The 24,980-nt window shown below is 41.6% G+C and overlaps 1 protein-coding gene across 20 annotated transcripts in view; it reads right to left on the bottom strand.

The window, feature by feature from the left end:
* Positions 1-24,980, bottom strand: part of CELF2 (CUGBP Elav-like family member 2) — a 544,814-nt gene that overhangs the window by 241,910 nt on the left and 277,924 nt on the right. For 4 of the 20 annotated variants that reach the window (XM_072923954.1, XM_030263711.4, XM_030263714.4 and 1 more), the window contains exon 1: positions 14,840-15,103. The exons of 9 other annotated variants lie outside the window; for them this stretch is intronic. In XM_072923954.1, the coding sequence (XP_072780055.1) occupies positions 14,840-14,946 (107 nt within the window). In that variant the 5' untranslated portion in view covers positions 14,947-15,103. Of the gene's footprint in view, positions 1-848; positions 1,248-14,839; positions 15,188-24,980 lie in introns of those variants that run through there. 7 more of the 20 variants (XM_030263716.4, XM_041713748.2, XM_012568822.5 and 4 more) reach the window with 6 other exon arrangements.

Genomic DNA, 24,980 nt, shown 5'->3' with positions numbered 1-24,980 from the left:
ACAAAATAAAAGATATTTTGGATACTGTAAAACAATGCAGTAGACTCCTCACACTTTGTATCTTTCAGCAGATGTCTATTTAATCATTTCTAGCTTTTACTTTTTCATTCAAGGCTTAGGTTACCTGAAAATACCTGCCAACTGGCAATGCCCAAGAGGATGATAATAGAAACTTTCAGACCGAGATTAACAGAGCACAGCCGGGCTAGGGGAATACTTCTCCTTCTGAAATTCCAGCATTCAGCGCCTTCCAATACATCTCATCCTCACTTCAACTGCACGTAAAACAACCACCCTCACCCTAATTAACACTCGCCGTACCAGGCAGCTGTCGGGGATACTATTGGGGTGCGGAGGGGAGGGGGGGGGGGGGGGGAAGAAACGCCAAATCCTTGCGTTCTGCCTGGTACTCCCAGTGAATGCTTAGTATTTCATCTGAATTTGAAAAGAGGGGGGAGGGGGCGTTTTTATTCATCCAGGAAGGGGTGATAAGACACGGGTGGGTCCGGGCTGGCTGCAGGGGACAAGTGTCTGTGGAAGGCTCCGCTGGGCACGGAGGGGAGAGCGCTCAGCTACGCGCGCCCGCCGCGCGTTTCTCCACGTTGCATCATCATCAGCGGCAGCCGATAACCCCCCGCGCCCGCCGGCACCGACCTGCGGGACGCCGAGCACCCCGGCAGGGGACCACCAAGTGACTTGGGAATTGGGGCTGGCTGGGGTGCGAGCCCCCCTTCCCTTCCCTTCCCCTCCCGCGGGAGGGACCCGGCCGGAGCCCCGCGGTGCCGGGCGGTACCCGGAGCCGGGGCTGGGGTGGGGGGGGACCCGGCGGCAGCCCCGCCGCCACTTACATTCTGTCAGAGACCAGCAAGCGGCCGTCGACCATCATCTCCGGAAGGAAATCCAGCTTGAACGAAGAAGTCATGCTGGGCTCCGGGGGCGCCGCGGCGGTCGGCGGGAGGATGCGGCGGGGCGCGGCGGATCCCACAACTGCGCCGGGCGGCGGAGCGGCAGGCACAGGTGCGGAGGCCTCCCCGCGGCAGCCGCCAGCCCCGGCAGTTGTCACATTTCTCTCCCCCTCTCGGTTTTTTCCGCCAATCCCCTCCGAAATCGACTGCTGAGGCAACTGTCGGTGGAGCGCCAGGTGCTGAGCGGGGAGGCGGAGCCATCTCCCCGCTGCGGCTCCCCGTTAACCCCTGCGCCCCCGCCGCCCCGGGAGAGGCCTATTGCCGCCGCCGGGCCGGGGGCCGCCCGCCCGGGGCTCCGCGGCTGCGCCCGGCCCGGCTCCGGGGGCGGCGGGACCCGCCCGGGGCTCCGCAGCGCTGCCCGGCCCCGAGCCCGGCGGGGCAGCGGCCCCGCGCACGGCCCCGGGCGGGCACTGCCCCCGGCATCGCCGCGGGATCGCTCGGGCACCGCCGGAGCCAGCCTGGGGACACCGGGATTGTTCGGTCCGGTTCTGGGTACAGGCTCTCTCCGCTCAAACTCCTGCCATTCAGACCTTGGCAGTCTTTTAAATGCTTAGAGTGATGTTACTGGCTGGCGAGAGACTGGTAGTAACTCTGTCCTCGCTGATCAGAAAGAGGGATTTAAATAACTAATGACGGCAAATCCTTTCTCATGGCTGTGAGCTCCCAAAAAACCCGCTCCCAACCTCGCTGCTCTCAGAGTTGGCCGCACGCAGAAGTGTCACCACCAAGACAAAATTCCACACATACAAATAGCTGGAGGGCCCCCCCCCCTCCCCATTCCACCGCCCCCTGAAAAGCTGTGTAAATTTTCCTTTCCATCTCCAAGACCTACTTGCTTCAATACAAAGCTGCTCCAGGCAAAAGAATATTAACATATTTACAAAGATTACTAGGTGATCTGAGCAGTCTAGACAGACAGAACGTTCCTCTCAATTGTGTGTGCTTCTCCATCTGAATCTCTCTTTAGGTTTTATAATTTGATTTGTTATGGATAATCAACACTTGCAAAAAGTAACAAATGCAAATTAAAACCTACTATGCTAAAAATTTTCAAAGAGTATTCTAATATAAAAATTAAATTGACCCATAAAAATGTGTTATCAGTCAGGCCAAGTTTTATTTAAATTTTGATCGTCATTGATTTGATAGGGGAAAAAATACAGAACGGGCAAGTTTTTACAGTCCAGTTTATTGCACTAAGAGACTCTCCAATCTTAAACAGTTAAAAAGGAAGAAAACCCCCTCAGGCTGCTAAAATTTTTGCCTACTTTGCAAGACTAAAGAAAGAAAAGGTTCACTTGGCCCTCAGCATAATCCCCGTAGGACAGCTGCAGTCCTGAACAGATATCTATAGTGTTATTAATCTGCACTGCTCTATATGTTCGCATACTGTCCTCATCACCATGGCACCTAAACATCCACATAGAAAGGCACAAAGCAAAGCTATGGCTGCTCTTTACTAAATTCATGGCGATTCCTTTACACCACCCATCCATCACAGCGTAGGACTGACTATACAGGGGATAAAAAAATTAAGTGCAAAGTCCAAATGAAAGTAGAAACCAGCACAACTTTCTCCAGCTGGATGCAGCCACCTGGTCTTTGATCTGAGGCCTCCATTGGTGGTTAATCCGGCCCAGAGTAGAGTTGGATTAACTTTCAATTTCAAAATCTTGCCGCTGCAGAAGGGACAGGTTTTAGCTCAGAAGAAATACAGGCAGCTCAGTGAGGATGAAGATATTCTTTTAACTGAGAAGTCTCCACCCCCACTTCACCCTGTGCGGCTGGATCTGCACCTCTTCATCACTTTTTTTGGTACATGCTAAATCTAAGGGACTTCAGGCTCACCAGCCTGCCACTTCTAAGGACCACAGTCCCACTGCTGCTGACTGAAAAGTAAATCCACGCTTTGCACAGGATGCAAATAGGGAGGAGGAGAGGATCACAAATAATTTTGCTTAAAATCTGCATATGGAATAGAGAGATCTTTATAAATTTGCCCCATTATGCAAGGTGTAAGTGCTTAAAAATGCTTCATTAAAACGTATGTTCTTTTGAAATATTTATTTTCCTTTTAATTACATGTGAATTAGCTGGAAGAAGCTGTAGGGAAGCCCTCTTACTGACTTAAGCCTTCTCAGCAGTTTGTTAAATTCTAGCCTCAAATCCCTTGAGGGAATAGTGGATTCAAAGCAGCTTTTAATCATACTATAAGGAGGGTGAAGTAGTATGTAAGTAGGTCATAGAGAAAGCATTACAAGTGCATAGGTTATTGCTTTATTTAACAACTACAGTGTAACACACTTTTCAAAGCACATTTGCTTTTGCCATTTAAAAGTTAGAAGCAGGAACAGGGTCAAATGCAAAAAGGAACCCTTTCCATAAAAGATACCGAGATACGACTCAAGGAGAGCTTAGAGGGAAAAACTGCATTCGAATAATTTGGTTCTCAGACATAAATTATGTAGTGTCTATGTATGAATTAAGTCTTGATGGCAGAGGGTAAGTGGCAAGAAACAAAAAATCCCGATTGTTTCACACGCTGCTACAGGCTCAGCTCTGTTATTTGTAACGTTAATGCCAGATTCTTGACTAGCACATATGAGCAAAATAGCAACTTTTATTAAAAATTAAGGGAAAAGTGGAAGCTCTGATATGTTGCTACAGAACAGAGGGAAATGGGGAGTGAGTGTGGCAAGTGAAACTGCATTTATTTTCGCAGCATAAATCAGACAATGGCTCTACACACTGGCTTAGAGGAGCTGCATTATTGCTGCCCGCCAATATTAAGCTTTTTCAACTGGTGGAGCATATGGCTGTTTTGAGGGAGGAACCTAGAATTTGGAATCATCAATTCTCAGGCTTTAATCCTATTCCAGCTACAAATGCTGCCTCCTATCCCTCCTCCCCCCATTTCAGAGGCCCAGACCCTGTTTCACTCATTTACTCTTTCTCCCTCAGTTTCTCCATCCATCTGAGTGGGGCAGATGAAGCAGTTCCACCTCACCTTTGCAGATTAGTCACCATTCAAGCAGCTTTTCAAACACAGAGCGACATACAATTTCTGCAAACAAATCAACCCTTGAAAATTGCACACCTCTTCAGAGGAAAAAAACCCAAAAAAAACCCCCAAAAAAACCCCAAATCAAAACCCCTCCCAAAAAGTTCAGCTGTGGAAGGCCAGGACTGAGCAAGTGACTTGTTGTGTGTATGAGCTCATTCTGACATCACTGCCTGTGGCTTCGTTCAGTGAGTGACAAAGAGAGCTGACACCCCCTTACCTTCCAGATCCCAGAGCCAAATCCAGTGTGGAGCTCCCACCATGTCCCCTCTCCAGACCCCCTCCTCACCCTATAATTAATTGCCATTCTTCTAATCAACTTGCCCCCAAGTTTTGGGCTAAGGAAATGCTACTGTTGGAAGCACTTCAAGGGAAAGTTTCTGAATGACTTCACTCTCTCCCAAGCCTGCAAGGCAGTATGAAGAGAGTTCAAATCCTCTGCTTTATTCCCCCCTAAGCCAATGAACATGCTCGGGATTCAGCTTATCTCTGGCATCAAAGCAAGTTTCTAACAGAGGCAGCAGAAGCAGAGCTCAGCGACGGCGGTGTAAATTTGGAGCAGGCTCAAATGACTCCAGTGGAATCATTCAGGATCTTCCACTAATGCGAGGGGCAGCAGGAATCTGGTCCAGCTAGAGCTGGTGAATGCAAACGAGGTGGTTGCTATCTTCCACAAAGAAATAACCTTCCAGGCAAGCTATCAGCCTGGAAGTAGTGGCGTGACTAAGAGCAGGCAGTACAGCATTTTGGTTTGTGTCATGGGATGTGAGCCTACCTGCCCATCAGCCTAACTCTTAGTAGCAGACATCTGGAAGGGCAAGAAGAGAATGGTGCATGAAGAAAAGCAAAGCAAAGCACATGAGCACTTGAGCAGGACTACAGAATGGTGTAAAAGTCATTAACAATTAAAGCAAAAAGTAGTGCATTTCCTTGAATGGTAAAAAGTAATGGATGCTATTCTATACCATTTTACCATTTGTGATCACCTAGAACAAAACTGTCTTTGTCAGTTATGTCTAATGTTGGAATAAAATTTTGAATTATGAAACCTTAACCTTTCAGTAGAGATTTTGTATTTACAAAGCCAAATACACAAAGTCTTCCAGTCCTTTTGAGAAATAAATTAACTTGCATATAACTGAAATCTTTTTAAAAAGAAAATTAAAATATTGGTTAAAGCTGATCAATGAATTTGAAGTATTTAAAATAGTGCTTGTGAGGCTCCCTCTGCTTCCGTAGGCTACTGTAGCTCATCGGTAATCTTCAGAAATAAACGTCATTTAAAATTAGTCCTGTGAAAAGGTCCCTCAAATTAAGCATTTCTAGAGCTTTCACTTGAAGCGCATTGATATTATGTAAACTTGGTTGCTATAGTAAAACTTCCCACTCACTTCTCTTTTTTTTTTCCCTTCCTATTTTATACCAGTGATGAGGTGATTTCATCCCACTGTGGGTAAAGGGCCTTTGTTCCCTTTTGTGGGTAATAACTCAATCTTTCCAAAAACAATTAGGCAACAAATCATGGCACAGGGCAGATGCTACATGGAATGGAGGGTTTTTTGGAAAGGCCTTTAATTTAGAGGAACACCCTCCTTTGTGAGCAGCGCCAAGTACATGGGACAGTCAATCATCACCCTCAGGTCCAATCCTGCACAGGGCTAGTGCTGAGCAGAAGCTGCCCAGTAACCTCTGCTCCAGCTGGGCTGTTCCTGAGCCCAGCACTACATTTAGAGAATACTCAAGTAAAGCAGAAATAAGCAAATTTTTGCAAGACCAAGTTTTATAGTCCTGTTATTTATTTGCAGTCCTACTGAAGAGCATTACTGCTGATCCACAGGTGTTACCTTTGTGTTAGTGCCATGTGCATATAGACACAAGACCAAGGCTTTTGTCAACCCAGTCTTATCTTGACTTGGTAACAGACATTGTTTTTTTCATTTTTCTTTTTATTTTTACTGGACTACCTTATCTTCTCACCTGCTAACTATCAACAACCACTGCCCATAAAGGAGAGAACCTGGGGTACTGTAAGCACTGGGCGGACCTGATTTCCTACTAGAGAGCAGAAAAGTTATTTATGGTAAAAAAAGACACCTTTCTAAACAACCCTGGAAGAGAGAACTGAATATTCTGATTATGATTTGGCTATTATATTATCTTCATGTGAAAACCTATGACTTAGGACAGGAGGTATCACACATCTGGTGCTTTGTCTGTGTTTCTCCATCCTCACAATATGCATCCTCACCTATTCCTTTAAAGAGCAGAGGAAAAATCCCACTGTAACAAAAAACCTTCCTCCCTGACTTCTACACACATAGGCAGAACTACCGAAGACAAAAAAATGACTCTCATTTTATAGAAATTTGAGTTTCCTGGAGATTTTTGCCATTCTGGAGAGGCTGGTTATTGGGAGAGAGGCAGGATGAGGGAAGTAGATGGTGAGGATGGCCTGGATCAGGAGGTGATGCTGGAGGGCATCTCCAACTCCAAATGCCACGGGCAAAGGTAAATGTGAAGTTCTAATGTGGCATCAGCAAAGAAAGAATGTGGGGAAGAGACATCCAAAGAGACAAGAAGCCAATAGGAGACTTATTTTTAAAAACAAAATGTAAAGACATCTGAGGGGTTTATTACAATATCTGCATTAACCTACTGCACTCCATTTCAAGCAGCAAGATCCTTATGAGCTTAACCTTCATCCTCACTTCTCATTCCTTTTTACCACGTGTTTTTCTTTCTTTTGTACTGCAAATGATTGGCTTTCACCTTAAACTCAAATTTAAGGTAGGAAATTTCACAGATCTCCTTTTTTCATTTGTTCATGAGTGCCCAGCATACATCTCAATCCTCAAAAACAACAATCACCCTGAAAATATGCAAAGTAGCTATCTTTGTTTCCCAGTCAGAAACCATTAAATATCAGACATGAAGGACATAAAGAAAAGGCTCCTGCAGTAACTATAAGGCATTTGGATGTGCAGGGAACTGCATCCTGACTGGGTTTAGTAGTTTGGGGGTTTTCCCCCTTAAATTAACAATGTAAGAATTGCCACATAAGGCAGATCAAAAGGTCCACCTAGCCATGACCCTGGATGGAAATAGAAAAAGCATGAATATGGGAAGTGATCCTTCACACCTTCCAGCAGCTGGTGGCTCAGGGACTTCCTAGAGTCAAGAATGGCATCTGAACCAAGATGTTTAACAAGCCCAAGTCACTGATTCTGTTTTCCCACAAATTCTCTGTCTGAAAGGCACATTGATGAAGTCACGTTTATTTTTCCCAGAGATACCTGTTAATTGTGCTGTTCTTAACAATTTCAGGGATTTGGGGCTCAGTACAATAAAGAGGAACATTGATTTTCTTTTTTGAACCAAAACATTTAACCCAACTTAGTGTTTAACATACAGTGTTTCACTTTGAAAGGTCACAATAATACATCTGCAACTTTTAAAGAAAAACTTAACCCCTTGATACAAAAACTTTGTAAGGGACAAGTGCTGGAGCCATGAGGTTCCTGGGGCAAGTATCTAGTTAGGCATTGTTTAGTGAGAATGGTTCTTTAGGAAAAATTCTGGTCACTTTGGATTGTTTTATTCAGGGGTGGGGGTTAACTGAGTTTAATGTATGTTCATCAGCCGTGCACAGACAAATCTCCATATGATTCATTGGAGCAGCACTGCAGAACACCTGGTGTTGCCAATGCAGTTCTGTTAGTGTTTTGTTATTTTTAAAGGGGTTATATAACTCTCTCATTAAAATTAAATGTGGGCTGAAATGATGCAGGCAAATTCTCAAGCTTCAGAGTGAGCTTCTTCCTCACAGTTTAGCAGAAGATAAATCTTTTTTAGGCAGAAGAGAAGGAAAATTAAATCAAGAGGTTGTACCATTGAATTTAGAGTCTCTAAAATTTTAAGTTTTCTGATAATTCTCTGTTTCTTTTCTAGAAGCACTCAATACCTCATATGCTGACCTGCAGCTTCCAGGGAGGGCAGGTGCTAGGTTTGAATCTTAAATTCACTCTGTAGCACAGCCATCCTGTCATCCACAGGTATCTGCACGTGCAAGGTTCAATTTCCAGGTGATCTGTGTTTGAATACCATTACTTTTCACTCTATTTAATTTCCCCGATCCTCTTTCTGATTTTCTAGATTTTTTTTTTTCCCTTCCTCAAACTCCCTGCTCCCTCTTCCTCCTGGTGACAGACTGTTGTCTGGGATCCTCAGAGTCTGCTCTTGAGGATGACCTGCTGATTTGCTGCCATGGGAACTCCAGAGCAAGGACAGCATTTACCCCACACACACCGAAGGGCACAAGCAACAGTTCCCTGTGCTGCCCTTTCTCACTGGTTAAAGTTTGCCCTCCTCTGTTTCACAGGGGGCATTGGAAAGCTCTGCCTTAAATAACCAGAGTGTTGCAGCCTCTGCAATGTCCAGCAGCAGCTGAATTATTCAGAGGAAGGTGGAAAAGTCTAATGACCAGTGTGAGTATGCAAATTGCTTTTCAAAACTAGTGAAGAAAAAGCTTGGGCAGCAAAGCATGAGAGTTGAGGAAAAACCCTCTCCCATGTAATGGCGAAAAGCATTATATTCATATAAGTGCTGTATTTAAAACTTGTTGAGCAATTTTATTGGTTATCTTATTTCTTTGAATGAGAGAGAGTTAACTTAAAAGTAGGTTGTTTAACCCGAATACGGGATGCAGGGTAACACATCAGCATACTGAGTGTGGAGAGATAAGCAAGTAGTTCTCTCTATTCTCCCACCCCCAAACACAATTTTGGGTGTTTTAATTGAAATGGAAGGATCATTTTTACTTGGCTGCATTTTACAGGGCAGCTTGTGATCCACGCTGTGTCAGTGCACTGGCAGATTTACAGCCCCACTGTACTTTCCTGCAAGCACAGGCTCATAACAGCCTAATCCAGTAACGTGGGCTTAATGCACAATATAATTCCACGAACCACCTAGAAAGTGAGTGCAAATCTGGGAGTCAGTGCTTTCCAGAAATGTCATTTTAGTCATTAGTATAGAAATGCTGAAGATGGATCTGACTGATATTAGCCCAAGGAATGGTCACTGATCCTTATACTATCAGAGAAAATAAAGTTGTGCATGAGAACAGCTGAAATCCTTTTTACATCCCACTTGAGCTGATTACTAGTTATGCTATCTCAGTCTCAAGACTGGAGTGAGAGATGAGAAAATTCGAGTCCAGATCAAGGTTTACACAAAATTTGGAAGAATTCCTGACCATTTCCATCCAATACAGATAGTTAACCTTCAGTGCATCATTAACTTGCTGAGAACAGTACTAAAGCGACTTTAATTGACACATTTGGTTCTGCTGCAGGGTGAAATAACACAGAAGCAATACAACATGTAAAAATAAAATAAAAAAAAAAGCTTTTTGTCACAGCAAGAATGTTAGAGGGGGAAAACAAAAAAAATCCTGGTTTTATTTCCTCTGTGAGGATGCCAGCAGTCTTGTTTCATAAACTCCAGTGATTCATCACCATCCCAGGCAGCCAATCATTCTGCAGGTCAAGTAGAAATGGGCTGTAGAGCCAGCAACTCCTGCTGCCCTGATAATGCATGTCATTCCAGGCATGGCGACATGCTTTCTCAACAACTGCCATTTTCAGTTACCTTTTCTGTGGCTGACATACAAGTAAATGTGTTGGAAGCAGTAAAACAGTCATAGGAAAACAGTTGCGAAGATAAATAGCACCTGCACGTGATGATCTCTAATGTCATTAGAAAGGAAAGAAGGATGTGTTTTGAAATAGGATTTCTCTCCTCTGAAAGCATCACTTGACTTGTGGGGGGTGGGTTATGTGTGTGTGTGACTGATGGGGGGGGTTTCTGTAGTTTTTTTTTTTTCTTGAATTAACATCCAGATATTTGTCTTGGTTAAGAGATACAATTAGAGGAAAAGGGGAAAAAAACCACAAAACCAGACAACAAGAATATTTTTCCAGTGCAAAACCCAAACACCCAGCATTAAATATAAAATCTTCTTGCAAGTCACCTGTGAAAAAGATTTTGTTTGAATTCAGAAATGCGTACTTTAAGAAACACTTAAGTGAGGGAAATGCTCTAATTGAGGGAAAAGAAAAGAATTTTCTTTGGTCATTGCTTTTCAGTCTTTATTCCTTGTCATCTAACTGAATTTCATGAACTACTTCTTCAATAACTGTCCTCTGAATCATATGTAGTTGAATACTGTTTTGCAGATGGAAACTGAGTGGGAGTTTTAGGGGCACAGGATTATAGAAATACACACCCTCAATGAAAAATGTTTAAGCTTAAGTGCACACATGTATGTGTGCACACATATATGTGTGTATTAGCAACAGAGCATGTCTAATTTATGTACATGTACCATGTAAAGTCCCTGTGCCTGAACACAAGTGGAGGAAAAAAAAGGCCTGTTCCAAATAAGAGTGCTGGAACCAGATTTCAAATGCATGAGATTATCCATATTAATTTATGGTAATCTACAAATGAATGCAGCAGAGACAGTACAGGTTATCCAAAATGGTACGTGCATTTATTGACAGACGACCACAAAATATCTTCACAATAGATTTAGTCGCATCTTCTAATACCCCCTGAATTAATATCATGCAAAAAAACCAAAGTACAAGCTATATTTCCCCTTTGGAACAACTGGCTCTTGAAATGCCAAAGGAAAGCCAAACGGTTCTCTCCACACAAAGTCCTCTTAGACATCAGATTTCAGATTTCATCAACTTAGGTGTTTTCAGGGCTGTAAGCAGTGAACTTTCCATCAGCAGCATCTTCAGCTAATTAACCCTCCTGATTACAATAATTAGTATTGATTCACTCCTGAATGACTTCTTAAGTATTCAAGCACAATCTACACTTGCAGTAAAACTTCTAGATATGAATATTAATTGAACACTTGCTTTGTTTTTCAGCCCCAAAGGTATAGTTTGCAGTCTTATATAGAATAGAATCAGAATGGTTTGAGTTGAAAGGGACCTTTAAAGGTCATCTACTTCCAACTCCCATGCCATGAACAGGGACAGCTTCAAGTAGATCAGGTTGCTCAGAGCTGTGTTCAGCTTGCCTGTGAATGTTTCCAGGGATGGGGCAGCCACCACCTCTCTGTGCAACCTATTCCAGTGCTTCACAAGACTCATTGTGAAAAATTCTCCCCTTATGTCTAGACTGAATCAACACTGTTTTTGTTTAAAGCCACAATCCCATGTCCCATTGCAACAGGGCCTGCTAAAAAAATCTTTCCTATAAGCCCCCTTTAGGTACTGAAAGGTTGCTCTAACATCTCCCTGGATCCTTCCCTTCTCCAGGCTGGGCAGCCACAAGTCTTTCAGCCTGTCTCCTTAGGGGAGGAGTTCCAGACTGACTGTTTTTGTGGCCCTTCTCTGGATCCAATCCAACAGTTCCATGTTGAGGACTTGTTGAGGACTCCAGACTTACAAAAGGTACTGGTGGAGTCTCACGTGGGTGTGGTAGAGGGAGGGAATCACCTCCCTCGACCTGCTGGCCACCCTTCTCCTACTGCAGCCCAGAACACAATTGGCTTCCTGGGCTGTGAGTGCACATTGCCAGCTCACATCCAGCTTTTCACCCCCAAGTCTTTACCTGCAGGGTGGGTCTCAATCCCTTCATACTTAGATTTGATAACAGAAACATGTCAGCGTCATCCTCTCTTGACAAAGAAAATATTAGCATGTTGATTGTGGTTCATGAATGTGAAAGTAAATAAATAAATAAATAAACACACACAAAGACTCCAGGCTAATAAATTAATATAATTAAATTCCATATCCCTATGGAAGCATGGAAAGCCAAGTCCCAGGCTAAGACCTGTCTTGCTCTTTCTCTAACAGGTAGGACTGAAGGTGTTCATGTTTTGACTTTACACCTGGTCATTACAAGAACAAATAACAACTCATGTAGAGTCTGAATTACCTCTCAGCTCTGTTGTGGAAACAGATGTTGCCAAGTTTGACAACTGCAAGGCACCACATTGCTTTGTGAAAGGGTGAGATTCATCACAGGCAGCACTGAGGACACCTCTGATGCTCAGGCACAAGATCTCTAAACCTATGCAGTCTTTCAAAAGCCATTACTTTCATTAAACATGCTAAGAAATTACTTATGTTACAGCTTTGCTTCACCTTCTTTGATGTTAATAATAATTGTTATGGCTCAGAAAGCAATATTTCAGTAAATATGCATAGAAATATTTTTTTTTTTGGTAGGATTCACACAAACTAATTCAAAAATCAGTCTTTGATGTGAATCCAATGTGAGAAAATACCTTTGGAAAAAAACAAAGTAATTTTCAATCCAATACAAAAAAAATATCAGTGTATATGTATTTTATGCAACATTTTATCTGAAAACATAGAAACGACAGTAAGTTTGGTAGGAACTCACCTGTAAGCAGAGCGCTTAGGGAACAGTTATAGTATTGAATAGTCCTTAAAAGTGGTGGTTGGTTTTGCTGCCCAGGTATCTGTTGGTGGCTGCTACAGAAGTGGCATTCATGCTCCTCTGGGCTATCCCTGAAGGGGCATTTCCACGTAACTGAGAGTGAGGGACTCACTTTATTGCCACTCACAAAGGGCAGTAGCTGCTAGAAAGCTCAGGCTGCTGCAACATGACATGATAAAAAAATAACTTTATAAAAACATGTCACTGTTTCCACCCTCCAGTTCAGGCAGAGCAGAGCGGTTGTGAATGAGTTAATGTTTGTCTTGAAAGAAGTTCTCCCAAGGAAGTGAATTATGTCATAGTCCCATAATATTAAACATCATCCTTGCTTTCTTCATGTTTATGCACAACACACAGCATGCAAGTACTACCTGATAATCCATAACCTCTTGGCTTCTCAAGAACTATTTTCTGTGATATTACCTTTTTGTTCACATAAACTCTTTGCTATTGATTTACACCATCTCAAGGCTCAAGGGATGAAGATACAATGACAAAAAAGAAAATGCAAAACAGCATAGCAAATATTCAGTCTCCCCAGCAAATATTTTTGTGTTGAAATGTTGAAATGCATGCTTTAAAGTGCTCTGACTGCTACCGATAAATCTTTTATGTCTTTTTGTTTTAATTAAGGGGTCCAAGAGACCCCTCAACCCATATAAATCATGCACTAGAGTCCAGTTTTTTTTAAAAAAACACAAAATCTCTACTATTAATTGATCAAAGCAAAAACCAGAAACCATTGATAAATAAATCTTTTCCCTAACAAAATCATTAAACTTATGTCTAAAAGCAATACATTTACTTAACATGTAAAGTATTTAAAGACTTTAAACAGTTTAAGAAACTCCACAGAGTAATGACAATTCCTTTTATTTAAGGAATATGCTGCTGTCCAGGTAGTAACTCAAAATTTTTCAAAAGCTTTGTAACAATTTTTTCTCACAATACATAAGGTTAATTTTGCAAAATTCAAACCCAAAATTGTTAACTGTTTTAATGTTAAACTATGTTTCTTGAAACAGAAAGATAATTTAAGAAATGTCATATGAATAATTTGTTTGATTTGTAGATAGGAATCATTCAGGTAAATTATTCTGTCTGACCTTAAAAATTCTAATGTATAAAACGTTATAAAAATGGAAAGTTGCATGGGCTCCCACTCTGAGATCTAATTTATCATTTTTATTGCATTTTCATTACCTAAACAAAATTAGAAACAGTATCTTCAAAACAGCAGTTAAAGTTGATACGATCGGGCATAAAATCAAGCAAGGGCACATTTGGCAAGTATGTATTTCCCAGATTGACAGCAGTATTGTAAGCTTTCAGAATCAATAAGTTTTCTCACCATAGTTAAAGGAGAGGTTAGTAATAAATCTGCAACTCAATGCAATAGCCATAATTGTAAGATAAAAACCTCCCCCTCCCTGCACTATTAGCAGCAGATATCAACTGAAACAACGACCACAAAACAGGCAACACACTTTATGTTCTACTGTATACACAAAAAGATTAAAGGAAATTAAAAAGGGGCTGAGAAAAGGAAAGGAAAAAACCCCCAAAACAACCCAAGCCACCCCATCGCCAGACATACATTAAGCTAGTTTGACAACACCATTGTTCAGCTGTCCCATTGTCAGACCAAAAGATGTATTCAATGCTACGATGTCTGCTAGCAAATAAACAAAAGACTACATTTTTCAAAGCGGGGTGCCAATTCCAGCATAATTCTGTGTGTGAGTGTGCGTGTGTGCGTGTCTGCGTGTTGTGTGTCTCTGAAAAGAGTAGTCGATGCTGGCCTCCCGCTAAACCTGGGAGCATTATTAGAGAATAGATGTGAAATCCCACATTATAGGAGTATTTAGGTATTTTTAAAACATCTTTGAGCAGTAGAGACTAGGTAAAGCATTAGTAACTATTTACATAGGCTAAGTGAAAATTAAAGTGGTATTTAGGGCACTAGCTCTAATATGGAGTCTCCCTGAGCTTTTTCCATGCTTATTCCATGCCCAGTGCATAATAATGAAGCAGGCAGAAATATTGCAAAGGAGGTGATAAAAGAAATACCGTCTCTCTTTTAGGAAGGGAAAAAAAAAAAAAGAAACGATAAATATATTTATTTTTTCCCCTCCTTGCCCTCTCCGTACATTTGTCATTATACATGAAATGTGCAACCCGAACTAGTGGAAAATGCTACTTGCACCCATCAATGCCTGTCTTTTCCTTTAAATAGGGAAACTACTTAATACACAGCACGGTTATAGTTGCAGCGGGCCCAGGCAACTCGAAAGCACGCGTTAAAACAAAGGAGACAACATACCTTAAAAGCAGCTCCTCATTTCTCATAGTAACAGCGGATTTGGGACAGCGCATGCTTTCTGCACCGATATTCTCAACAAAAGCCAGTTCAGAAGTGCGCTCAAACATCAATGCCACAGTAGCTACTCACTAATGGCTACTCTTTCTCTCTTTCTCTCTCTAGTCAGACGCTGAGTGGTGGAGCAAAGGGGCCCCTGCAGATTCACTAAGCAGAAATAATCCTCTCTGACAAGTTATGTTGTCTGGGCATATTTTACATTAATGCACTGTGCTGCCTATAGGGGTCTTGTTTGCGTTCACTCTAGCCTAGCTGGTGTTAGCTCTCCTAATTACCAGCCAAAAAAAAAAAAAAACAAAAAAAAAACAAATTAGCAACATTCCCCCCCACTTCCCGCCGTTAAAACAAAAATAATAATGTATATATATGTACACATAAATATCTCTATGTATAAAACTGAAAGAAAAGGGGGGGAATCTACGGGCAAATGAGGAAAAGCTTTCCCCCTCTGGAAGGATGCATGCTTGGTATGGATCTTTTGTTTGCCCTGCGAACTCAGTGAATACAGTGGCAAAGAGATGCTGTGGCTCGTGAGGCTTGTGCACTTTAAGGGAATTGGGTTAGAGGCTCTTTCTGGGGCTCTGGAGTCACAGCTGGAGCTTTTGCTCTCTCCCTCCTTCCCTTCCCTGTTCAAGGCTGAGTGGCTTTATGGGACCTGCCAGCTCACATCAGAGGGACTGGGGAGTATTAATGCAGGCACCTGGGGATCTTCCTCAAGTTTTCAGTTTTTCTTGGCAATTTTAACCCCCAAAAAACACAAGTCCAAAATCCCTCCAATTTTGACCCCTCCAAAACACAACTCGGTTACCAAGTGACTGAGTTTGCTTTAACCCAGACCCTCACGCTTGGCTTTGGCACCGTTCTCGCAGATGGGGAAGGATGTTGCATTATTCAATGATTTACTCACTTCCTATGTATGAAAGGAACTATAGTGTGACACAGATTTCAGGGAAACAGCCTCTTTGGCCCTATTTGGGAAATCTGCCATGTGATTTGTAGGAGCAGGTTGTGGTCTTCCCAGTTGCCAAGGTAGTCAAAGAGAGGTTTATTTTCATGTCTTGGTTTCAGCTTCTGCTGGGTAAATCTTTAAACCATGCAGGAGGATGGTTGGATTTTTTTTTTTTTTGTTATTATTATTTTAATTTTTTTTTAATGTACATCAGATACTTGAGCAGGTGCTTATTTAGTAGACTGAAAAAGTCAACAAGTCCTTAATGCTCTTTTCAGTCAAAAGCTTTTCTGCACCACTGTGGGAGTAAAATGCATCTTAAAAACTATTGTAATTTCCTCTCAGGTCATGTTAACTTAAGGAGGTGCAAAACTCAATAAACACAAATTGTCCAAAATTGACAATTTGTCAAAAAGTCCAGTCTGGCTAAAAATTGATTTACACTTCAAAATTTGAATTCAGCTTGCATGGACTTTTGGCTATGTCTGTGGCTGGTTCTAAGCTCTTTTCCTACATTATATACTACGGCTTTAAAATATACTGCAACAAAATCCTGATGCAGTGCTACTGCTGCTAATTCCTTAACAGAAGTTGGTATTTAGGGGCTTGATCTTTAAACTTGAGTCTGGGAATGAAGGCGATAAGAGAGCAATCACCAGGATAAATACACTATAGTAGCAAGATCTTGCTTTTCTGATGGCAGCTGTAAACTTCTATTAAGGTCATAAATTGTTTGCAACAGAAACAATCCTTTTGTTCTACACTTCTCATTGAGCACTGTGAAACCTTGGGATTAGTTTCAGTCACTCCAATATTATATTTGTCAAATGACTAAAAGACAAATTAAAAAGCAAACCTGGTCATAATCTACTTTTAATGGTGTAGAGTGAAAGACAGCACCTTAGGAAACATGGATATCATGAAGGACTGCAAGTTCAGGGAAGACAGGTTTCAATTTGCTTCCCTTTTCATCTGCAAAACATGACTGGGATTCTAGTTGCTCTTGCAATAAAAAATAATAAATCATTTTAATGATTAACAAGTCAAACCAATTCCATGTTAAAATGTCATGCTCCAAGGTCAACTGAGACAACATAGCTTGTACTTCATGCTAAAAATATCTGAACAGTCATGGAAGGCGGCCAGGAAAATACTCAACCAACATGTCAAATCCCATACCTCCTGCCCCAAATACTAAATCCATTACTACCATTTCAGGCATGGCCACCAGCACTCCAGATTTCAGCTCCTTTACTGTTCACCTCCAGATGACTTGTGCCCAGCACAGCTCACCGTGGTGCTGGGGCTGATGTGGGAGCAGCAGCAAATACCAGCGTACACAGCTGAACGGGAAGTGTCAAACAGTCTGATGAACTGCTACATTTTTCAAAAAATATGGCAAGGATCAGCATCTTAAGACACTACCAGCTGAGGGAACAAAGCTTTCTTTTCAGGCTGGAGGAGAATGGCTCACACAGAGCCCTTTGGTGGGGAATCAATGGGCTTCTGTTGGGTGGCTCCACGCAGTTGCAAGTTCTTGATCATTTCTGCACTTAGAAAGAAGGAGAAGCAGCAGCAACAGCAGATAAAGTGAAGTGTTACGGAAGGACTCATCTCCAGCCAAAGGAATAAATAAAAAATAAAATAAAAGAAAGCAAAATAAAATCTACAAAGCAGTAACACAGACGAAAAGAACCTACGCTTTCTATCACACGTAATGAAACGTCTGACAGAACAACATCTGCAGAGGGATCACAGCTGCTGAGGATGAGAGGGAATATGAGTATTATTTTTCAATTGTAAGATGCACTAAGCAGGAGTGCCTTTAAAATAATATGGCTGAAGGGAAGATTAAACCAGATGCACAGAGCTATCTGGCTTCTTTCAGGATGAAAGTCCAGCTGTGGGTTTAAATTCAACATTTAATATGACAATTGATTGTAGATTCATAACTGATATGTATATATTGCAGAATGCTCTACGCAAATTACATACAGTGGAAATTTAATAATTTTGTTGCCCTATATTTACTGGAAACCCAAGCCTTCCATGTATGGCCACTGCTAAACTAATTATGTGATGCTGCAAATCCTTGAAAAGTAACAGGAATAACAATCATTTATTTACACAAACAAAATGATCAGAGGCAAACCAGTAAAGAAGACTGATTTATGCCAATTAGAAGTGTTCCTTCTGCTCTCTACTTCTAGTTTCAATTATTTCTTGACCATTCCATTTGTTTACAGTATTTTAAAAGTATTCAGAAGCCCAAAATATAGTGCTGTTTTCCTACACTATAAAAGTATTTCTACCAGTCAAGAGATGGACTCAATTTCATGATGAAGAAATGGTGGACAAATGTCCAGAACAATGGACCAAAAATCATGAGTGCAATCATGTGAGGAATAGAAAGCTTTGATTCATGTCCCCATTTTACCAAGTGTCCCTGTGTCAGATCTCATGCAAACCAATTAACCTCTTGCTCACATCTCCATCTTTAAAATGAAAAAATCCAATAAACTCCAGAGCAGTGTGACCACAATACAGAACACTGCAAGATGTATAAATCGGTGCTTTATTGTGGCTTGCACAAACATTTAAAATACCTCTTCTCCTCACAAGAGGCACTTGCAGTCTAAGTCAGTTATCTGCTGTTCTGTGGAGTTATTTAGGCTCAAATCACATTTGTTTTGTATAGGTGTGAAAAGCTACACTTTAATCTGATAGCATTTTGCTGTTTCAGGTGGTTAAATCCCACCTTTGAAGCTGAGCAATTAGTCTAAGCTAGTCATCTAGGGTTTTTCTATTGTCACTGAGGGGAGATTAGTTATACTAAAGAGCATTACTACATCTCTCCATTGACTACAAAGGGATTAGATCCCTAAATTTTAAATGCATATATCAGGCAAGACGAATCCCACTGAAGTGCCTAAAGCAAAGGTGAGAATTCCCATGTTCCTGTTTCAGTATCACCAGCATGTGTCCATCCCTGTGCTCCACAGCATTGCCCAGCCCTGGGCATCCCGTGGCTGCTGTGCAAGGGCAGCTCACACACCTTGAGCCTGCCTGGCCCTTCCAGGTAGCTGCAACCTGCCTGCAGGATGTCTGCAGCAATCAAATTTTACCTGGGCAAGGCTGCCAGGTCTGAAACAGAATGGTCCTGGGAGGGGAATGAAGATGCTCGTAGGGCTGGAGCACCTCTCCTGTGAAGTCAGGCTGAGAGATCTGGAGTTATTTCCTCGTGGAGAAGAGAAGGCTCCAGGAAGATCTTACAGCACTTTCCAGTGACTGAAGGGGCCCACAAGAAATCTGGAGAGGGACTTTGAGCAGGGCATGTTGTGATGACGCAAGAGGGAATGGCTTTACACTGAAAGAGGGCAGGTTTAGATTAGCTATTAGGATGATATGTTTTACTGTGAGAGTGGTGAGGCACTGGAACAGGTTCCCCAGAGAAGTTGTGGCTGCCCCACCCCTTGAATTGTTCAAGGCCAGGTTGGATGTGGCTCTGAAGAACCTGGCCTAGTGGAAGGTGCCCTTGTACATGGCAGAGTAGTGGAACATGATGATCTTTAAGGTCCTTTCCAACCCAAACCATTCTGTGATTCTATGACCTATGATATGTTACACTTATGCAAAGTTTGAAGTAGAAAGGAAAATGGCCTCAGCTTCAGAAGTGGAATTTTTCCAGCATGCTTTCAGAAAGCAGATAGTTCATTGCAGTATCTTCTCCTAAAATCTAGAATAATGAGCAACTCAATGCCTGCAGCTTTTGTGTTATTGGCAATAGTGGAACACAAGCCCAGGTATTATTGTTAGAATAATTTTAGTCTGGATCGCTTAATTGGTGAATGTGAATTGCAAAGAATTTTCTGTAACTCAAAAGGCTGTATCTCATCACACTTTACCTCTGCTCTAATTGAAATTTTTGTTCATTTTTACCTACAACAAATCATCACACTTTTGTCTCTGCTTCCTCTGTTGATTTTGGGTTTTGATTATCCAGTCTTTAACATAGTTGCAGAAGGGAGATCAGTTGTTGTCCTCAGTTCCAGTGAACAGATATCTAGGCTACTGTTTCCATTAGGAGATCAGAAACACTGTGACATTTGCTATTTGTAATATGCACATGCATACAGGTGGAGATGTTTCTTTGCTGTTCCAGGCTAGGAAAACACAAGTCACAGAGACTCAGATCCTCACCTCTAAGTATCTAAATACAATTTCATGGTGAAACCATATTGATCAGCTTTGAGCCGTTCATGCAGATGTGGGCAGGTCTTCAGGACAGGTACTACCTCTGTATACCTTGTGTGTTTTAAACATACTCACAGTATCTTTGTGCTCAGGAAAAGGAAGATTAGTTTCAAGCTCTTGCAATAGAGATACAACAAATCACTTTGTTTTTTGGCAACAAAACCAGTCTAAAATTTGCCCCATCTCCTTTTGTCTGCTTTGGTAGATAATTTAGATTATATGCCTAGATTTTCTGTCTGTGTCATAAGGCTGGCAATTACTGTTGGTCTGCATGCTGCAAAAGGTCTTTTCTAATGTTTTTCTCTTGGGAGTATCCAAAGAGCATAATGAAAATTAAATAGCACAGACAGAAAACACAGGAATACAAAATGTTGCATAAATGCTGAAGATTAATACTTGAACAGCAGAGGAATAAAAAGTTTTGCATTTAGAGCATATAGCAGGACTGGTACCCACTACTTGTCTGCAATAGAAAAGGTGTGTGCTGCCTCCCTCAAGCATTCAGCAGCGCTGACTCTGCATCTCAGCATCTGGCAGACAGAAGGAACAAACCTCTCCTGTCTACCAAAAAAAGTGCTCCATCACTTCCCCCACCCTTGACAGGGAAGGAGGAAAATCTCTCATTTTGTGCAGTTCAGAAATTCTGACAGAGAAATGCACTTCAGTGTGTTTTTTAAAGACAATACATCACTTGAAACAACATACAACTGGCCAGGCTGCGGTTTCAGACGTGGCTACTCTACAAAGGAAATAAAGTATTTGGAAAGATCTACATGTTGTAAGAACATCTGGCCTGCAACTAAAGGGAAGGAGGAGAAAGCTGATCAAAAGAGTGAAGAGTAACAGAAGAGGCAATAGAGCACCAGATCTGAGAGAAAGAGAGAGAAAAGGCAAAGAGAGAGCAAACACAGCTGGTTACAGAACCATTCATTTTCTGCTTTAATTTAAAATCTATTTAAAGCATAAGCAGAACCTGCTCTGTCTAAACAGGAATATCTTTATTTTGCACTTGTAGTAATGCCAAGATCATGACTCTAATGATGTGGGATATCAAGGACCTTGAGTTCTTGGGAGCACAATCTAAAGAAAGTGAACTTGCACAATATATACAAATGTATGAGCTGTTTGTATTAACACATATCAATGCACATGAAAAATGTTAATAATTACAGATGAGAATTTAATGGCTACTCATTCTCTTAAGCTAAAATTAGAAATAGAACCACATTTAACATTTTTATTGAACCTATTTTAAAATGATCTTATGGTGCTCTACACAGAAGGTTCATTTCACACATCCATGAAATGCATCCAACAAGTAAAGATGAAAGTGGATATTTAAAAACAAGCTCTCATCAGAGAGAGTGATGATGAACAGAAACTCACAAGCAAGTAAAAAAGAGAAAGGAATCTAATTTCTGGGATCTGGCATCTAGACAAGTGGAGGCATCTACCAAGAGAACATTTGGCAATGACTGGTGTCCTGGTTTGGGGCAATTTTGGGAAGTGAGAATTGGACCTTACACTGTCCTGCACTGTCCAACATGAAATAAAGGCTTATGGGGAAAACTCCTCATCCACCAAGTTTCCTGAAAAGGTAGGTAATATGGCATTGTCCTATGTGGAAGGGAAATAAACTGCAAGTTGAATAATTCAAATCAGATGAATTGATCTTTGGGTATAAATACTGGTTGAGAATGTTTGATTCATTATCTGGTAAAAGTCAAATTTTCTACTTAAAAATGCTGTGAAGGGAAGGAAACTCTGATTACTGTATAGAGTTGTCATAAAATAAAACTAATAGCTACAAAATAATTTTTACTATTTGAAAAATGAATTAGAACAGACACTTGTTTCCTCAGCTGTTATCCTCACTAATCAGTTTAATTTTATTATTGAAAAATAAAATCACCACACTTTTTTAATACCTTAAACCCTCTACCTAACTTTTTTTTTTGTTCAAAGGATACTCTTCCTTTCTTCCTTTTTTGTCTTTAAAAATCTATTAGCATTGATTAAAATGAAAGAGCTAGGATATAAATCTTCAGTTAGATTTACAACACATTTTTCTTTGACTTTCTCATGTCATCTGACACTTGACAGTTTCGTGCAAGATGTTAAAAAATGACTAGTGATTTTTCGTGATTCTAAGTGCCCAAACACAGGGAGTTTTGCAGGGCCTGTAAGATCCTGGTTTGTGGGAAGGAAGAAATAAATCAGACCCCTTGAAAACACCCAGAAGATGGATGCATTTCAAAACCTTTATGAGAGTTCTGCACAAACTGAGATTCTAAGGCTAAGGATTTCCTTAAAATGTCAGAGCACAAATTTTCTAAGAAAAAGGTATCTTTATTTTTAAAAAAAGTATCTTTATCAAAGGTCTTTATGAGGGGGTCAAATGCACCCTCAGTAACTTTGCAGACTGTTCTGGGTTGGATGGGAGTGTTGAACTGCTGGAGGGTAGAAGGGCAGAGCCTGGACAAGCTGGATTGGTGACCCAAGGCCAAATGCATAAAATTTGACAAGGCAAAGTGCAGGGTCCTGTCCTTGGGTCACAACAACCCCACACAGCTCCACAGACTTGGGAAAGAGTGACTGGAAAGCTGCCCAGTGGAAAAGGACCTGGGTTTGCTGGTTGACGGTGGCTGAACATGAGCTGGAATGTGCTCAGGTGGCCAAAAAGGCCAGGGGCATCAATATCAGCAATAGTGTGGCCAGCAGGACCAGGGAAATGATTGTCCCCTTGTGCTCAGCACTGGTGAGGCCACACCCTGAATCCTGTGATCAGTTTTGGGCCCCTCCCTACAATAAAGTCATGGAGGGGCTGGAGCGTGTCCAGAAAAGGGAACAGGGCTGGGGAGGGGTCTGAGCACAAATCTGATGAGGAGCGGCTGAGGGAGCTGGTGGTATTTACTGTAGAGAAAAAGAGGTTCAGGGGTGACTTTCTCACTCCACAACTCCCTGACAGGAGGGTGTAGCCAGGTGGAGTCAGACTCTTCTCCCAAGTAACAAGGAGCAGGACAAGAGAAAACAGCCTCAGGTTGTACCAGGGGAGGTTTAGGTTGGATATTAGGAAATACTTATTCACAGAAGGGTTACCAAGCATTGGATCAGGCTCTCCAGGGAAGTGGTAGTCACCATCCCTGGAGGGATTTAAAAGACATAGAGATGTGGGATTTGGAGACATGGTTTAGTGGTGGGCTTGACAGTGCTGGGTTAATGCTTTGATTTGATGATCTTTTCCAACCTATATAATTCTATGATTCTAAATTTGCTTTTATTAGTCTGTCATGCAACTAAAAAAATTAAACATACATCTTTTTAATACTGAGCTAACTGGGGAATGCTGTTAAGAATATCTTGCTGAGATGGAGTGTCAAGATACCAAAACCTTGCTGAAGCAATGGAAGCAAAACAAGAAGTTGGGTAGTAAGTACACTCACAAATAGCTTTTTGCCATGTCAGGTAGGCTGTGCACAGTAGCTTGAATCTTTCAGTGGATAATGTAACTGTATCCTGAGCCACAGAATGAAAAAATTCAAGAAAAACTGAGCTCTCTCATACATGTATGATCCTGGTTTGTTATCAAACTGGACCCTAATTCTGAATCCCAAAGTGGTATACTTTGCATGCCAAAAGTCTCTGTGTAACCAGTTCTTTCAGACATGCTTTGGTCTGATTAATGCCATTTAAGTTTGAGAACTTTACAAAGAAGCCCAAAAGCATAATCCATCCCCTTTGACTTCCATTTCAATTCCACTTCAACCCACCAGGGATCTCCCTCTGAAGAGGCAAAAAGCATAGGTGAACTGGGGTCAACCTCGGCATCTCAGATGAGCATAAATAACTGGATGTGAGTCCTCTAGGTCTACTTTGTCTAAAAACTCTGGTTCTGGAATAATATCTAGGCAATGGTTGCAGGCATGGCCATGGCATTCTGTTTTAAAATAATCTGTGCAGTGATGCCCATGGCTCTTTCTAACATTGCTGCAACAAAGATATGTGTGAACTACAGATGGACAAGTGGCAGCTCCAAAGACCCTTGAGATTACCCTCTGTGAAAAAACAGGAAATACAAGAGACTCACTCTCAGACACCTTCCACACCACACTACTGATAAATGCTTTTCATTCAAAGAAAAAGGTGTAAGATCAGCCATATACATTTCAAGTACCACCTCACCATAGCCAACCACCACCAGGCTTCTTAGCATCTCATTTCCCATAATCAGATAATATTTGTCAAAAAACCCAATTTCTGTGTCATCAGCAGTGGGTTTCTCTCAACACATACCATATTGCTCACACGACAGGCTCACGGAGCCCCAGGAGACTTTGTGAAATGAAATGGCTGCAGAGGGAGGCCTAAGAGCATACAAGAAAATGAGTAATTTGCCTAAATTCCTTCCAGTAAGGAAATGCTGCAGAGCTGCAGAGAGATCTGTGCTTTTGGGATATCTGGCTGTGTTCTTGAATCATTTGGCACAACCCATGGTTGGTGCAGGCAGCCCTGTGGGACCCTGTCCACATTCAGCCCTTCGGTGCTAGCAGAGCGCTCAATGCTTCAGCAAAACCTGTGCTCTGATCATTACAAGTGCCAAGAAGTCTGTTAAAGTGTTTATATATTGCAACATTAAATGCTTGGTAAATTGCCACATCATTTTGTGCTTTCAGTGCTCTCAAATCCACATCATTCATCTTTCTCCTGCAAGGCCAAGCCCCGCCAAACTTGCTGAATGCACTTAGCTCCAAATTAACACCCTGTAAAAACAGTTCCTCCCTTCTTCTCAAATGTTGTTATATGTAAAATCTACACCCAAAGTTAATTTCTTGCTGACCTTCTGCTGATTAATGCAAATTAAATTACATGCTAATTGCCCCA

The sequence above is a fragment of the Taeniopygia guttata genome, chromosome 1A (assembly GCF_048771995.1).
Source record: "Taeniopygia guttata chromosome 1A, bTaeGut7.mat, whole genome shotgun sequence".
NCBI classification, from domain to species: domain Eukaryota; kingdom Metazoa; phylum Chordata; class Aves; order Passeriformes; family Estrildidae; genus Taeniopygia; species Taeniopygia guttata.
This window is presented reverse-complemented; position numbering and strand designations above follow the sequence as displayed.